This window comes from Macaca nemestrina, chromosome 11 (assembly GCF_043159975.1).
Source record: "Macaca nemestrina isolate mMacNem1 chromosome 11, mMacNem.hap1, whole genome shotgun sequence".
Taxonomy (NCBI): domain Eukaryota; kingdom Metazoa; phylum Chordata; class Mammalia; order Primates; family Cercopithecidae; genus Macaca; species Macaca nemestrina.
This window is the reverse complement of record NC_092135.1, coordinates 45,733,896-45,751,125: the sequence shown is the minus strand read 5'-3', so window position 1 is coordinate 45,751,125 and position 17,230 is coordinate 45,733,896. Positions and strand designations below refer to the sequence as shown.

The 17,230-nt window shown below is 39.4% G+C and overlaps 1 protein-coding gene across 2 annotated transcripts in view; it reads right to left on the bottom strand.

Annotated features, from left to right (window-relative positions):
• The window catches only part of LOC105492701 (activin A receptor type 2A), a 90,920-nt gene extending 74,684 nt beyond the window's left edge, over positions 1-16,236 (bottom strand). The window contains exons 1-2 of one of the 2 annotated variants that reach the window (XM_011759958.3): positions 16,121-16,236; positions 15,608-15,741 (exon numbers count right to left, since the gene is read on the bottom strand). In XM_011759958.3, the coding sequence (XP_011758260.1) occupies positions 15,608-15,662 (55 nt within the window). In that variant the 5' untranslated portion in view covers positions 15,663-15,741; positions 16,121-16,236. The remainder of the gene's footprint in view (positions 1-15,607; positions 15,742-16,120) is intronic. The other variant, XM_011759956.3, reaches the window with a different exon arrangement.
• Between the last annotated feature and the right edge of the window lie 994 nt (positions 16,237-17,230).

Sequence of the window (17,230 nt, the reverse complement as noted above, 5' to 3'; positions counted from 1 at the left end):
AAGAACACATTCTGTAAGGGTCTCTCATCTTTCCGTTCAATTAACCTACCTGTTTGCTATGGTTCTGTTACCTTCCTAGTGAAGAACAGCCTTCCCATCAACCTTTTTATTCCCAAAACAATTCCAAATCAAGGTAGAGATCAAAATCAGCATAAATTAGTTTTTACCAGAAACTAAGAAAGAGATTTCTTAAAAGATCTGTATTATGATTTTTAAGTACTTAAAACGGGCAACTGACTCTGGACTAACCAAGTGTTGCTTAAGACAGGCTTTCCCTTAATATAACTTTAAAAAGAACTACTTTCAATTAGCATATCAAAGCTACCAGTTTCCACAGCCAAGACTTCTGCTTGTAACACAATTAATAGCAGGCCCCGTTTTACCTACAGCCACTTGTAAACTGCCACCTGGGAACAGCCAACCCATCTGGGTGGCCAGGTGGCCCTGCTACTTAGGTTTCCCTCCTCATTCCCCTTTCAGCTAAAGACATGATTATATTACCCTTCCTCACTAAACCTCATCCTCAATTCCGTGCTATTTCTAGCATGAGTTACGAGCCCAACTGGCGGTGAGGAATGAAGGAGCAGGGACAGTAGTACAGAGGGCAAAGAAGAAAATAAAGGTGAAATCCCTCCTTTCTTAGATACTAGGTCAACCTTTCTACTGAGTTCCTAACCACTCTCTTCACACCTTTCAGTGGCCCTGTCCTATTACTAAAGCCAATGCCTTGTCTCAAGAAATCAGTGAGCTGTGGCCAACTGGAATGATTTTTGTCCTCTGAAACACAAAGGAAGTCATACATAACTCCTTTCCCTACAAGGAAAACAACATGGTATAATGGAAGAAGAACATATTCTAAAATAAGGTGAGCTTCTGGTGAGTTTCTGTTTCAATCTCAGTTGTGAAACTTTTTATCTGTATGACCCTGTTTTCTCATCTGTAAAACAGTTAACCACCTCATAAGGTAACTGAGTACCAAAAACGTACTGTAGCAAGAAATCAAGAGGCTGCCTTTACATTTTTCACGTGCCTCTCATGTGCAGTAAGGGAAAAAAACTCAGGATCAGTACCCCAAACCCTTGGAACACAGGCTCTCAAACTTTTCTGACCACACAGCGCCGTAAGAAATACATTTTTCATTGTGACCTGGTACATACACACAAACAATCACACACACAACTGAAGTTTCACAAAACAATACTATGCTATGTGTGATTCATTCTAACATTTTCTATTTTCTTTCTTTCTTTTTTGGTCTGTGGCGACCCTCTACACTGATTTTATAACCTTCCAATGGGTTGTAACCTGCAGTTTGAAAAGAAACTACTTTGCACTCTTCTCTCTCTCCACCTTTCTCCTCCCATGCCCTCCTCCCTAATCACACACAGAAAGCTCTTGTTAGTTTTGTTACCATTCCACCCTACAGGAGCCCCTAGAAGAGGATTTCCTAGGATGCAAACCCCAGCAGGTAGAAGAGAGATCAGGGAAGAAGGAAACTGTGAGAGTGCTGGGGAGAATACGTGCTGTCTCTGGTCCAAGAAGGAATACTAAATCTATTTTCCCTCAGAGACAGTTATTCTTTTTTCTTTTTTTTTTTTTGAGAGGGAGTCTCACACTTTCACCCAGGCTGGAGTGCAGCCATCTCGGCTCACTTCAAGCTCCGCCTCCCTAGTTCATGCCATTCTCCTGCCTCAGTCTCCCGAGTAGCTGGATTACAGGTGCCCGCCACCATGCACAGCTAATTTTTTTGTATTTTTAGGAGAGATTGGGTTTCACTGTGTTAGCCAGGATGGTCTCAATCTCCTGACCTCATGATCCGCCCACCTCGGCCTCCCCAAGTGCTAGATTACAGGCGTGAGCCACCGCACCCGGCGAGACAGAGTTATTCTTGGGGGTAAAATAAAGTTGTATTGCTAGATTAAAACACTGGAGGTAAAACAGGCTTGTGGATTAGTCTTCCTAGGAACTTAACCCACATATATAACAATAATTCTGTAAGAAAATGCTCCCACACAAAGTTTTTTAAACATATTTCTAAGTTGGGGGAGGGGTGCCACCTATACAATGTCCAAGAGATTGGCAAACTACAGCCCACAGTTCAAAATCCAGTCTGTATACAGCCCCTGAACAATGGTTTTTACATTTTTAAATGGCTGAAAAAAAAATCAAAAGAATAATACTCTGTGACATATGAAAATTATATGAAATTCAAATTTCAGTGCCCACAAATAAAGTTTTACTGGAACACAGTGACACTGGTTTATTTACATATTGTCTGACTGCTTTTGTGTTACAGCTGGCAGAGCTGAGAAACTGCAAAAGGGACTGCCGAAAATACTTACTATCTGGCCCTTTACAAAAAAGTCTGTGGACCCCCATTCTAAGTGCTCAAAAACATTCAACGTTCATTGATAAATATTTGTTAAGCATCTATTATGTGCCAGGCATGGAGGAAACTACATTGTAAGTCTGATATGGCCCTTCTCATAAATATTAACGGAAGACAAGTAAAAAAAAGCTCAGAGGAATAAAAAGCAGTTGGTGTGTTGTAGGAACTACCAGAGGGCCAATATGGCAAAAGATAAGGATGGAAAGGGTCCATATTATACAGAGCCTTTAAGGTCACTGTAAGGAATAAACCCTCTAATATCTAATATTCGGTTGTTTATGGAATTAACCCCTTTATTTGCAGACAGCCTAAAGATAAATGTCGACCCATCAGGCATCACAAATTCTGAATTCGAAGTGCTGGTATAATTCCCTTCAATTCTTCCTATTACTCTCTACTCCTTGAAAAACATCACTGTATTAATTACAAATATTTGCCATAGCATTTCAAAGTTTTAAAGGCTGCATGTTCAGCAGAAAGTCAGAGAGAAGAAGAAAATTTTAAGTTGCACTTACAGCCACAAAAGCAAATGAGAGCCTGTCCTTCGCAGGGAGATGGGTGGAGCTGGAGGCCATTATGCTTAGCAAACTAACACAGAACAGAAAACCAAATACCACATGTTCTCACTTACAAGTGAAAGCTAAATGATGGGAACACATGGACAAGTAGAAGGGAACACTGGGGCCTATGGGAGGGAGGAGGGAGAGGATCAGGAAAAATAACTAATGGGTACTAGGCTTAATACCTGGGTGATAAAATAATCCATAAAACAAACCCCCATGACACAAGTTTACCGATGTAACAAACCTGTACATGTACTCCTGAACTTAAAATAATTTTTTTTAAGTTGCATGTATATATTTTTATGTGAGTATACTTGGGCTTGTGTGTGTAGCCTTTGATCCTTACTCAAATCCTTGAGGTAGGTACTATAAAACAGAAACTAAGCTTATGGAATTTTCCCAAGTTCACATGATATCCCACACTGTGGTAGACAGGCACAACACCCAGGTTTTCTCCTGGCAGAATGTTTGCTCTTTCTACTATATCAACCCAAGAATTTGCATAATTAACTACTTGCATTGAATTTGAAGATAAAGCAAGTGTTAGGGTTTGTTTTTTGTTTTTTGTTTTTTTTTTTTAAAAGAAAACCATTCTTGCCAACAAACAGCTACATATGTACCAACAATATGAGCTTTTATTTCTATTAACCAGCCCTAACTGACAAATACAACGTTTCAATGGTTCTATTATCTATAACAGAGTAGGCTCCTCTACTCTTCCGTGCTCTGGTTTAGTGAGCTGATTTCCTTCCATCATAGATGCAAGGCTATATATTAATTACAAAAATACTGTCTAATTGAGGACTGCTAAATATATGTTGCTAGACTAACTAGAAACTACAGTTCTTGATGTGGGGATATTCTAGGGCTACAGTAGTGAAAAATAAGATCGGTGGTAAAAAGTCAAAACTACTCTTCAATGATTCAAAAGGAAAATGAAGCATAACCACTCTTCTTCTCTGGCCCTAATCTTTTACTTTTACTCCATCCTTCAGAAGTGAGGATCAGCTTGAGAATTTTATTTCTTCCAAAGAATCATTCTGATAAAGGTAGTTACTGAAGAAAATAGTACCTGACAGTTTGTTAGGCCCTCCCAGCAGTAAAAGCTTGTGGTCAGCGGCTATTCAACCATTTTTCTGGCCATTCAGAAAGGTGTTTTATTCTACTTTGAATGCCCGCTAATCAAATTACTTTACTATTACCATATTCATCTTGTATATGTTATCTCGCAATTATTCATTATTCATCATCGTCCTCATTTACTCACTTTTTGTTTCTCCTCATACAATTTTAGTGATTATTACAAGTTCACTCCAAGTCTTAGATTATATAAAATTAATTAGCAAATTGTATTTACTAATCCTAAAGTATGAAACTCCACTACCAAGTAAAAGAAAGGCCTAGCATCCAGTTCTTTTTCTAGAACTATTTTACTTAAGGTAATAATAAATAAAATGAACTATAGTATTTATAGGGTGAAACTGAACTTTGTAGAAGGTGGCTTATCAAAGATGGTTAGCTTTACCTGCTTCCAAAATGAAAAAATCCAAGTGAAACCAGATGGAAAGAGGCAGCCCCCATTACATTTTTTAAATTCAGTAAAGTTTAACATCTCTTCTGGTTTTACCTGTGTGTAATAATGCAGTTTTTCCTAGGCAAAGATGCTGCAGCTGAACTTATGCCATAATAAAGAGCTTATTTCCCTGTGCCAAGCACCACCTCTCTACCAACAACAGGAAAGGCTTGAAATCTTTCCAGATAAAAACATTCAAGCTGAATACCTAGAGTTAGAGGCTGTAGCCCTGAGTAAAACTAATAGCCTAAAGTATTAAGTATTTATCCTTTCAGCCTTTATTGTAAGATCTTGATAACCTGAAAAGATATCAAATTTCTAAGAATTAAGATATAAAATACACAGAGTTTCTACTTCTGAATCTTCAGCCATACCAACAATATAGTATATGACATTTGAAACAATAAAGAGGTGGTAAGTTTATGAAAAAAAAGGCACCTGAAAAGGAGTAAAGTCAATCTCAGAGAGAAATAGGAATGTTTAAGTAAATAAGAATATAAATTAGCAAATGTACAAACTCTAAAGATAGAAATTTGTTACAAAAATTCAATAACCTCTAGTCTGTGTTTCATTATTTCTTTTTCTGAGAATTTGTATTCGAAGTTCACAAGAAGCCTATCCATTCACGGTTTTTTTTAAGCAATGACAAGCAGGAAAAAAAAATAAGATGACTAAAATAAGATACAAAAGGAAGACTGATGAGTGTAGGCAAGCTTTACAATACAATCAGAGAATGTTCAAAGCTGGAAGGGATCCTGCAGAGTCTCTCTAGCTTACACTGAAGCAATAGGTTCCTAACTGGTCTCACCTCTTCACTCCTATACTCTTCCAATATGTTTTTCAGATAGCTGCCAAAGTGCTCTTAACACATAACCCAGATCTGCTCTTCCTTAAAACTCTTTGCTTCACGCTGCCCTTTGCATTTTATTCTAATTCCTTCCCCTGTTAGATCAAAGACCTGTATGATCCTGTCCCTATCTCTCCAGTCCCATCCCTGCATTTACTGCTTCAGGCAGCTAGTTAAATATTTACAGAGCTTCACCTCTGTGCCAGAAACTGTGCCATGCACTGTAAGTATTAAGAAAAAGTCACACCCTCCCCCACCCCCAGTAGAGCTTACACTCTAAGATTGGAAAGGACAAATAATAGGCCAGGCGCGGTGGCTCACACCTGTAATCCCAGCACTTTGGGAGGCCAAGGAGGGCAGATCACTTGAGACAGGAGTTCGAGACCAGCCTGGCCAATATGGTTAAACCCCCTCTCTACCAAAAATACAAAAATTAGCCAGGCATGGCGGCGCACACCTATAGTCCCAGTTACTCGGGAGGCTGAGGCAGGAGAATCACTTGAACTGAAAGGTTGGGGTTGCAGTGAGCCGAGATCGCACTACTGCACTCCAGCCTGGCCGACAGAGTGAGACTCAGTCTCAAAAAAAAAAAAAAAAAAAGAGAGAGAGAGAAATAGGTAGATAAAGTAAACAGATGTGATATGTGATAAGGCAAATAAAGAGTAATCCTCTCAGCACCCTGTTAGTTTCTGTCAGAGCACATATGACAATTTGTAATTATGTTATTCATTTGACTACTTACTTTATGACTATAAGCTCCAGAAAGGCATAATCATATCTGTCTTCATATTTAATGCTGTATCCCAAGCACTTACCATGGTGTCTAGCGTGTAGTTCAATATTGATTTGTTAAGTGAATGAATACCTATTTCACCCTCTTTAATTTAAGGATGAGTAAAGTGAAATCTTAATGGCTGTCAAAGGTCAAAGAAGAGTCAGTAGGAAAGTAGGAATCTGAATGACAGACTCTTAAGTTTTAGTCCAAAATATTATACCACATTCAAAATATTGATCTCAAAGAATAGTCATTGAAAAGCTTTGTGTTTTCAAAGCTTAAAGTAGCCGGTACCTAAAAACAGACTTGAGAATCTTTCAAAACTTTACTTCTACTGAAAAGTTCTAAAACACTTAAAAAGTTTAAGAGAAGTTGCCCAAGAAAAAAGATGTTTTAAATTCCCACTAATAAATAGAGATTATTTACTCCATTGTTTCTTTTTAATGCATGCTAAAACAATGAGACCTTAAAGACCTCTTTGTAAGGAACCATGATATTTGAATATTCTAGATATTTATTGGCAGCTATCTGGCTCTCTATAATGATATGTTCTTTGGCTGTATCCTTCAGTCAGAGTATTATTGCACATTAACTGATAAGTAACCTGCAAATGTAAATGTCCCCCAAGAACCAAATCTATCTTTTTAATGTTTTACATACCATATCCTTTTATATGGGACTTAAAGATAGATTAAAAACTAATATGTAAGATCTATTCTGGACCAGCTACTGTGTTATGTGGCGTATCAATTCATTTAATACATCTTGGTTTACAAATTTTAAAAGTTAATCTCAGATTTTTAGAAATATGCCAAGATCTCATAACTTGTCCATGCCCCTTCCTCTTGAAATAATGCCTTGGAGCAAGCTTGATATATCACATATAGTTATGAAGATGTGAAGAACAGTAGACTTTTCCTTTAAAATAAAAATTTTAAAGTTAATAATCATAACTAGGAAAACTACTCCCTCTAAGCTTTATAAATAGGCTTACTTTTATTACAATATGTAAAGACTTGATTCATTTTTTAAATCTTTTGAAAGGCAACCCCTCCCCACATGTGTAGCCAGTGCTTCTAATGTAGTAACTATCTTCTTGCTTTACATTTATTTTCTTTAGCAATATTAGGGAATAAAGTGATTCCCAGTGTGACTACAGTCAACCAAAGAAAAAACTAGTCCAAAAGAATGGTCACTGAAAAGTTTAGGTTTCAAGCATGAATACCGTATACCAAGTTCAGAAAAGTATCTAAATCTACTTCTTTAGAACAGTATATTTTACTGTAGGGTCTCATACAGATTTCAAAGAATATAATCTGGAAGACCAGTATGAGTAATTACTGAAATCTGACCATCATTTAAACATAAACAACATACTGAGCCACTAATGCTTAGAATTCTTTAACTAGACATCACAATGAAGACATATCCATCATACAGCCTGCCCTTTTAAGAGAGTATTACATGCTATCACGTTTTATTATGTACTCTTGTTTTTCCAAATATATGTCTTTATTTTTTTCATGCTTGTCATCTAAAACTATATCTGCCTGTAAACTTTTTTAGTTATGAAGGCACTTTCAATTTTCCTCTGGTTCATTACTTCTTTACCAATTTCATTTAGTAGTGCTACCATCCTACCTTAGTCTTCGAGTTGCTTTTCAGTCCTATATTCACATATGGGGTATTTGGGACATACATCAGGATATGTATCATTCACTCTTACCTCCTCAGTTTTAATTAGTTTTCATCTGAATTTAAGAGTTAATCCCCTGAGATTGTCCTACTTCATCAAGCAATTATGAACTCTTCATCACACAAATCTCTTCCTCAGATTTAGTCAAAATTTCTCCATCCCACCTTGCCTTCATCCATGGTCAAGTTTACTCTCAAATGCCTGTTGTGTTCCTGATGCTATTTTATGTCTTTTCCTTCATATTAAGATTAATATCCTTCCTAATCTTCTGCTAAGACATTTTTTCCAGTATTAAGTCCAGCAAGTCTTTCCTAAATTAAAAAATACCAGCTCCCCAAAATTACAATCTAATTTTGTTTCAGTGCCCTCGTGTTTATTCGACTAGTCCAAAAAAGAGAAGAGCTTAGTCAGGGAAGAGCCACGCTGTCCCTTGAGACCAGTTTTCCCTATATTCTCTAAATAGGCATACATTCTCTATTGTAGATTAATTAATGACCATATTTTTCAGTGCATATATTTTTCATTGCACACATTTATGTAGGTAGCTTCCTTATCCACTAAAAGAGTATTGAATACAGAAAATAAGGATTGTTGAACCAGGTCACTGGTTTTAGGGATTTACAATCCATTAGTGGGTCAATGAATCAATTAATGGGTCATGTTCAATGATTTTTAAATGAAATATAATATAAAAATACATAAGTGTCCTGTACATAGTTAAGAGTACACAGTTCATGAAACTTTCATTTCCGATGCACACACACACATATACACACACCCCTACTACTACATGGGAACTAAGTCATAATGCAATATGTAATTCTTATTGTGGATTATAATCAAAAAAGTATGAAAGCCATGGAACACGAAGATACCTAAGATCCCCTCTAAATCTATATAATTCAAATTATAATTTTAATTATTTTTAAAAATTTAAATTTGAACATAACTTAAAGATATCAAAACAACCAGCAAAATCTTTTCTTAATGTCACCACTGAACTCTAACCTTAAAATTATAGAATCATAAAGTTTTCAGAGTAGGGAAAAAAATCAGGGGTTATCTAATCCAAGTGCACCACTTCAATACATTAAGAGGGTAACTGTGGCTGAGAGAAGTGAAATAATTTCATCTCATTCATTTAATAAACATTTGCTGAGCACCTATTGTGTACCAGGTTCTAGAAATGCGTGTATGGATAAAGGAAAGATGTCTTTAAAGACTAGAAACAGGAAAGTAAACATTTGCACAGTCTAAAGTGGAAATAGGCAAGTAAACATTTGTAATAATTACTGAAATCAAGGTCATTTACAAGGTGTTAGACGAACAGAAAGCAACTAACTCAATCTGGGTTGGGTGACAGAGAAAATGTTTCTAAGGAGGTGATACTTCTCAGTCTTAAAACCAAAAAGGGAAGAGGAAGAGTAACATATACGAAGGCACCATACTGACATATAATAAAGGATGGCACATTTAAGAAACTGCAAGTCAAGTCTGTATGGATGGAATATAGTATAGTACTCATCCCGAGGAGAAGCTGCAGCAGAATACCTAGCATTTAATATTCAAACCACTCTCTGAGGTAGGCACTATTAACATCCCCCCAGTGTGTAGATGAGAAAACTAAGACACACAAAGGTGAAGTAACTTGACCAAGGCTAGGTTATGAAACCAAGATTTAAACCAATTAAGTCTACATCCAGAGTCTATACTCTTAACCAATACCAAGAGGTTAAAAAAATAGGCAGGAACCAAATGATGAAGGATTTTTTATGACATTCTAAGACTTTAGATTCTATGATAAAGGTGACCCACAGTCAGCGAAAGGTTTTAAGCAAAGGTGACATATTCAGATTTATTTTTTAATAAGATCACTCCAGCAGCTATGCAGATGGACTATAAAGAAAAGGAAGTAGTGATAGGGAACTGGTGAATCTTAGTTAGAAAAGTGCTACAATAATCAAGTAATAGAAAATGATAGATAAGCTAGATACTAGCAGTGCTGACACCAGAGCTCAAGTCTACCAACCTCTATGACCACATTCTTGACCACTATCCATATGAACTTTCCAATTTTTTCCTTTAGGCCCACCACTCTAACAGTTCAAAAAATCCAACCTCAGAGACAAAAACATATTTCCCTTAAGTCTCTTTATTAAAACAAAGCCTGACCTCTAGATGCACTGGGTATACAAAAGTGACTAAAAAGAAATCTAGGTGGAGAATGACAGAAAGTCAACTGCTATCTACAGTAGTTTTCTTACCTTCTTGATTTCTCCTCCTCCTCCTCCTTCCTCTATACACTATTCCTGGAATTTTCATGTTCAATAGTCAATTTGAAATCAATGTTCTGTCTAGACATGACTATTTTACAATCTAACAGAATTAAATCTACCACAGAGGAAGTCTAATGCGGTCCTATCAGCAGCAATAAATATACTCCTGGGTCCAGTCAAATGTTGGCTTAAACAGAAATGATGAATGAATAATAATATGAGTGAAACTTTTTCTTAAGCAGCAAAGAGTTAAGGAAAACCTGAATATTAAAAAAGAGAATCAGAGCAATCTAAAGTTCAAGCCATTTGATTCCAAGAGAGTAACACTACTCCCAAGGGGGTGTGTGAGGTAGTCCAGAAACCAGCAAATGAAAGAAAGTGGAAAAGACTATCTGGTCAATTCTCAAGCATTCTAAATTCAATCCGTTTTCATTAAAACCATGGGTAAGCCCTCTTGAGCCACCCATGATGCTAAGCAAGGACTGGGTTCCACAAGCAAGCAGTATAGGGAAGTACAGAAGGGTCAGGGGAAGAAAAGGGAGTAGACAAAGAAGAGAGGAAAATGGAAAGGGAACAATGATGAAAGGGAATGGAAAAAACAAGGAGTTACAGAGCAGTGAGCAAAAAGTTAAGGCATACCAGTGACCCTAGTATCAAATGTTGCCAAGCTTACCTATAATCTGAGACAATATGGCAACTGGCAACATAACAGACCATGAAAAGACAAATTGTAATCACGGACTTATGAGATATCAAAGATGAGAAAATCAGAGTAACACTTTAAAAAGTCAAAATGCAACAAAATAGAGTCTCAGAATCTAAATAAACAATTTAGAGATTACTAAAATCTCATTCGGTTTAGTTGCGCTTCACTTCTTAAGAACAGTGAGTCTGGTGGACCCAAAAGGTGAAAATGTCAGTATCAGTGAAGGGTATGGTGAGGTGTGTTAGAGAGACACTGGGGTGAGGCTCATCTGGACACCATTTGCGGGAATTACTTCAGAATTTTCCTCTCTATGGTATAATGCTGCTTAATTTGCTAAGTGTTTCACTGTAATTCTTATCTTGGTTGGCTGGGTTAACTTCCTTAAAACCAGAGTTCAAAACAAGGTAAGCATTTTATTAATTATGGTCAAGATTTAACCTTAATAAGGGAAAGGATCTGCAATAGATCATAAAATATTACTTACTGTATCGTAAATTAGTCTAACGGTAACCAAAACCCAGCTAATGATTCTCAAGGTAATTATGTAATTAAGAGATTAGGTTAAAAGTTTCTTGAAATTAAAGTTAGCTAGACAAAGGAAATATCTTTTTTAAAAAAACAGAATTTCTACCTAGAAACTATTCAGGGAACATGTAATAGTGAACATATTTCAGGCAACACGTTAAACACATACAAATATCACCATAAGGCAACCAATGATGTCAGTAAGAATAAAGTAAAGGCAAATATCCTTAAAGATCATATCATGGCAAAGAAAATCCTGAATCTAAAGCAAATATACTAAACTTGACACCTTAAGCAATCATTCGTCATGTCCAGGAACATGCAGTCTTCATGAGCACTCTATCAAAATCGGTGATAGGAGAGTTTATCCATAAGTCATCAGAATATTTTTATTATAGTATAATAGGATGAAAGAATGTGCTTATCTATAGTCTGTTTCTCTAATTTAATCATATTCTAATTTAAAAGATAATGAAAAGATTAAAAACTTTCAATACAAGGTCCCCTGGAGATCACCAATACCATGTACTTGTAAAATTTAGATTACTAACTTTAGGGGGAAGATAGCAGAGCCCTTTTACTAATAAACTAATGCTTTTAAAATTTAAGAGTTTAGAACTGAGTTTTTCCTTTTTTAAAAATTTGTATTTTAGGTTCGGGGGTACAAGTGAAGGTCTATTACATAGGTAAACTCGTATTATAGGGGTTTGCTGTGCAGATTACTTCATCACCCAGGTATTAAGTTCAGTACCCAATAGTTATCTCTTCTGCTCATCTCCCTCCTCCTACCCTCCATCCTTGAGTAGACTCCAGTGTCTGCTGTTCTGTTCTTTGTTTTCATGTTTTCTCATTATTTTGCTCCTACTTATAAGTGAGAACATGTAGTATTTGGTTTTCTTACAACAGGGTTTTTTGACCTCTACACTAGTGACATACTGAGCCAGATAACTCTTTGTTGTGGAAGGCTGTACCATGCATTGTAGGACAATTAGAAGCATCCCTGCCCTCTACCCAACTAGATGCCAGTAGCACACCCCGCCCCCTGTTGTGACAACCAAAAATGTTTCCAAATGTCCCATGGATGGGGATTTGGAGAAGTAGGGAGGGGGAATCACCCCAGCTTGAGAACTATTGGCTTAGATCATAAATAGGAAAAAAAAAAAATACAAAATGAATGGAGGGAGAATTTTGTTTCATTTTGTTTCTGGTCTCCATGCTTCAACATACTATATTTGAATTTGACCACAGACAGTATTTATAAGAGATTCTGCCTTTTAGAAAACAAAATATTTAACATCCATCACTTGTTAGTCAAAGTTCAAGAGAATCCCAAAAGATTCTCTGTACTGTCAACTCCCCCTCCAACCACACATACATTCACACATACACAGTACTGCCTAGCTGAACTGAAGAAAACATAATTACCATAGTTCCATTTCCTATTTCATCAAATACACTGACCATACTGCTCCAGCTCCCACAAAATCCAAAGGAATTCTCAACTTACTTCAATGCAACTCAAATACCACAATAGCTGCATAACTGTAGATATGATAAATCTAAGTACTAAGGCAAGTATTAAAGTCATTCTCATACTTTAACAAACTGTGGGGAAAGATACAAATTAACCACAATGGCTATAAAAAGAAAACTAAGATTTGTGTTTTGAAACAGAATCTGAGGAAGTATGAGAGGAATGAAAAAATTCAAAATCAAAGATAATCTGAAGGCACTCCAGGATAGGGGCAAAATTTGAAATGTTTCCCCTGGAATGAGAGAGAGGAGCAAATTATACACTTGGCCATATCTAACAGGAATAGTCTGCATAATCAGTCTCCACAATACATACCATGGGATGGAAACTGAAAAATCAGAGTCCACGAAATAGTAAACATTCCTTCTAAATACCTGGAACAAAACTGTTCCTTACTACTGTTTCCCACTTTGATTAAAAAAAAAAAAAATCAAGTATCTAGAAATGAAAAACTGACAACCTGAGAATTTTTAAAATTATCATAAAAACAGTCACCTCCTGCTTCCAACATGTCAGATTACATATTTTGTAGAAAAATCAATTAGTTGGAGAAACACAATAATCCTTTTTTAGAGTGCATCTGATCCATAACAAAAGCCTTTTAAAAATCAGACATTTTAAGTACTCAAAATCTTCATGTATAAATATGGATGAAGGTCTTTATGATTATTTCAATTATCTTCAACAGAATCACATATTTTAGTTCAACTGGGAATGTTCATCTTAAAGAGCCTATGCAACAACATAGTATTAGTTTAATGTAAGTGGAATATCTATATGCCCTATAGCAACAAAATCACTTTATTTCAAAATTACAGCTATTAACCTCCTGGCCCACTGAAAATAATTCTGGCCCAATGAAAATAATCCCACGAGAAACTAATGCTCAATTATTTTTACTACCAAACCAAGCAGAGGAAGCTGTAAGATCTGTAGCGACAGCCTGCTTTTCAAGAAGTAATACCTTGAGACTGCTCAAGAATAACCTCCTTCATCAATTAGTGTGACTCAGGTGGGTTTGGGAGGGAATAAGGTCCACAATTCCTTGGTCAGTGGCCATGATGCCCCTCCTCAAGGGCAAGAGATCAGAACAAGGGATTTGAACAAGAGGAGTTCACCAGCCACAACATATAGAAGCAGAGAAAAAAAAGAGTACTACTGGAAAGATAAAAACTACATGGTTAAGTCATGTCACAAAAGCAAGAGGTTTAGTGTTATCAAGGCCTTCATTCATTTCAGACACACCATTGTTTAGCTTCCTTCCCAAACCGTGCACAAAAAGAACTGTCAGCCTGCCTTAAGCATGTTCCTTCTTCCATTTAAACAGACATGATTCTTTTGGTTAATCTCTGGCAATGATCGCCATTTCACAACACATTCAGCCCACCCGGAACTGATCAATACCACTACAGACATAAGACTAGACTTTATCCATTTATTAACCACAAGGAAATGTACCATTCAGCAAAATTCTATACATTACAAAAGATTCTATTTAAAGGGGGGTGGGGAAGACGGACACAAACACACACACACACAAACACACACACACACACCCCACAGAGGTACACAAAGAAGACTACCACCCTTTAATTTTCCTGTGGCAAACGAGATAAAGACATGGCCATGAAACCTGTCAATTCGCCACCCCCCCCCCAAGAGTCCCCTGTAATTCTATGCCACAAGCTCGTAACTGAATATTAAATTTTACGATAAATAAATCCAATGAGACTTATTTAAAATGTTTCATCTATTGAACTAACTCTCTCGTTATGTACATCTGCACACCTTTGAGCTAGATGTTGTATTCATTTATAGAATTTCAAATACAAAAGACTAGATAGTTTTTCCAACCACTGGTTGCAACCATAGAACGTCCTCACAAAATCAAAATTTCCAATATAAAATGGCCAGTTTATTCCCCCAACCTTGAGCTAAAACCTATTTTATGAGTCCACTATATTTAACAAAATCAATTTCATATGGGTTGTTCTAAACCGAACACAATGCTTCAATACAAAGCGGTTAAAGTAAGTATTCCGTAGGTAAGCAAAATCTATGCCCCAAAAGAGCATACAAATGGTGGTTGAACGCCAGCACATTACCAACACCAAGCGGCATACCTCTTCTGCACTGGGTTATAGTTAACACTCCAACAACCACTACAACTATTTTTAACACTGCTGGACACTGAAGTTGAAGAAAACGTGAGGGGAGACCCAGATTAAATTGCTGTTAGGATGTATTGTTTCTCACAGCCAAAATTAAGCAGCAACTGGCCTGATCTATGTCGTGATATTCACCGGTGAAGCACTAATTAAACGATGACAAAAAGCAACCCTTGTTTTGGAGGAGCCCACACTAAATACTCCTTTCAGATCTCAACCTTTGCATAAATTGTCACTTGTGGTATTTGCGGCTTAATTGCAACCCAACCAGCGCTGTCATCCAGTGTTATGGCTACAAAACATGACTTTCTCACTTCCACAACAACACAGCACTCACTCTTATCAGCTCGCCGACCCAACTCAAAAGGAGAAAAATGCATGGAGGTTTGCAGATCACAATCAGACCTGGGAGGGGGGTGGCAGCCGAGGGGCGCAGGGAGTGGGCAACCTCCCCAGGCTTCACTGGACTCTCCGACCCGACACCAGCCGCGGCCCCCAGCAGCGGCCGCCGCGGCCGCAGGAGCAGCCCCGCCGCGCCGCGCTCGCTGCACCTACCTGAAGAACAGGAGATAAGAAAGACGGCAAACGCCAACTTTGCAGCAGCTCCCATTTTCCCGAGGCGCCGGGGAATCCGGAGGAAGTTCTCGCTAGATATCCAGTTCCCTGGGTCTTCCTCGGAGACAAACCTCCTGGTGTAAAATCAACCGTCATAGAACATATTCGGAAGCCCAGACCAAAAATAAAAAAATTAAAAAAAATTTTTTTTAAAACGTTCACTGGGTTTGTTTAAAAAAAAAAAAAGAAAAAAGAGCACAACGATAAAAAATAAAATGCACCACGGGGGAAAAACCGCCACACACACGCACAACACACAAAACCAAACAACGAAAAGCCAACAACAACAAAAGCGGGTTTAAATCACTGTCAAAATCACTGTCAGCTCCGCTCGCCTCTCCCGTCTCTGGGAACAAAACGCCAGGCTGAGGCGACGAGGAGGCGGCGGCGGCGGCGGCGTCCGCAGCCGCCCGGACAGTCTGGGAACCGACTGGGTCCGACGTCCGGACCGACCTTCAACCCGGACACCTAAAGTCCGAGGACCACTGGCGGCCGAGCTCGCGACGGTAGCGGCGAGGCGGCTGCGGCGCGGGGAAGGAGCGGCGGGCGGCAGCGGCGGCGGCGGTGCAGGCGGCGGCCAAGTTCTGGTCCAGGCTCTGGCTCCGGCTCCGGGCTCCGGGCTCGGCCGCGTTTTCGGTCTCCTGGCCTCCGCCGGGCTCCGCCCCCCAAACTTCCGGTTCCGGCCCGAAGCTGGAAGCCAGGCGCAGCGGAGGAACGCTCCGCGGCAGCGGCGGCGGCGGCGGCGGCAGCGGCGGCGGCGGCCGGGCGCAGCGCGCGTGCCGGGCCGGGAGCGCGAGGAGATTGTCGGGGAAGCGAGGCGGGAGAGGGGGAGGGGTAAGAGAGCGAGGGCGGGGCCGAGTGGAGGGCGAGGAGGCGGGGCGGACGGAGGCTCGATACCGCGAGGCCTCGGCGTCCGGCCTGCTTGGGCGAGGGATACCGCGACAAAGGGGCGCGGGCGCCTCAAAGTCCCTAAGCTGTGGCTGGGCTGTGGCCGGGCGAGTAGATGCGGGCTGGGCTGGGCACGACCCGTTTCAAATCGCGTCCCACGGGCCTCTCTGGAGCGCCCGCCCGAAGGGTTAGGGGAACAGGACCCCGAGGTGTGGCGAGTGGCCGGGGACTTCTCCAAGGGGCGTCTGCGGCGCCCAGTCTTTCCTCTGGGGGGACGCCTCGTCCGCTCTGAGACCGAGGAGTCGGTGGAAGGCGGACGTGGGAGCTGTTTCGCCGCGCCCGCCGAGCTGCCCAGGCGAGCTCGCGACGGGCGAGCTGCTGTCTGCGCCCCCAGACTTAGCACTGCGTCCCACCGCTGCAGCTTCTGCACACGCGTGCTGTCTTGGTGACTAGAAAAGAAAAGAAAAAAAAGAAAAAACTCACGGAAGAAGGGCTATCCACCCGCTCAGGATATTCACGCCATTTATCACGATGCGCAACTTTAATCCATTCCCGCCGTTCCTTTTACACACAAAGCATTGTGTTGAGAACTGTTTTGCAAGTAATAGGTGCACAAATATTTGTTTACTGCGCTTTGAAGAAAAAACTGAGAATTTCGAACGACATATTTGATGA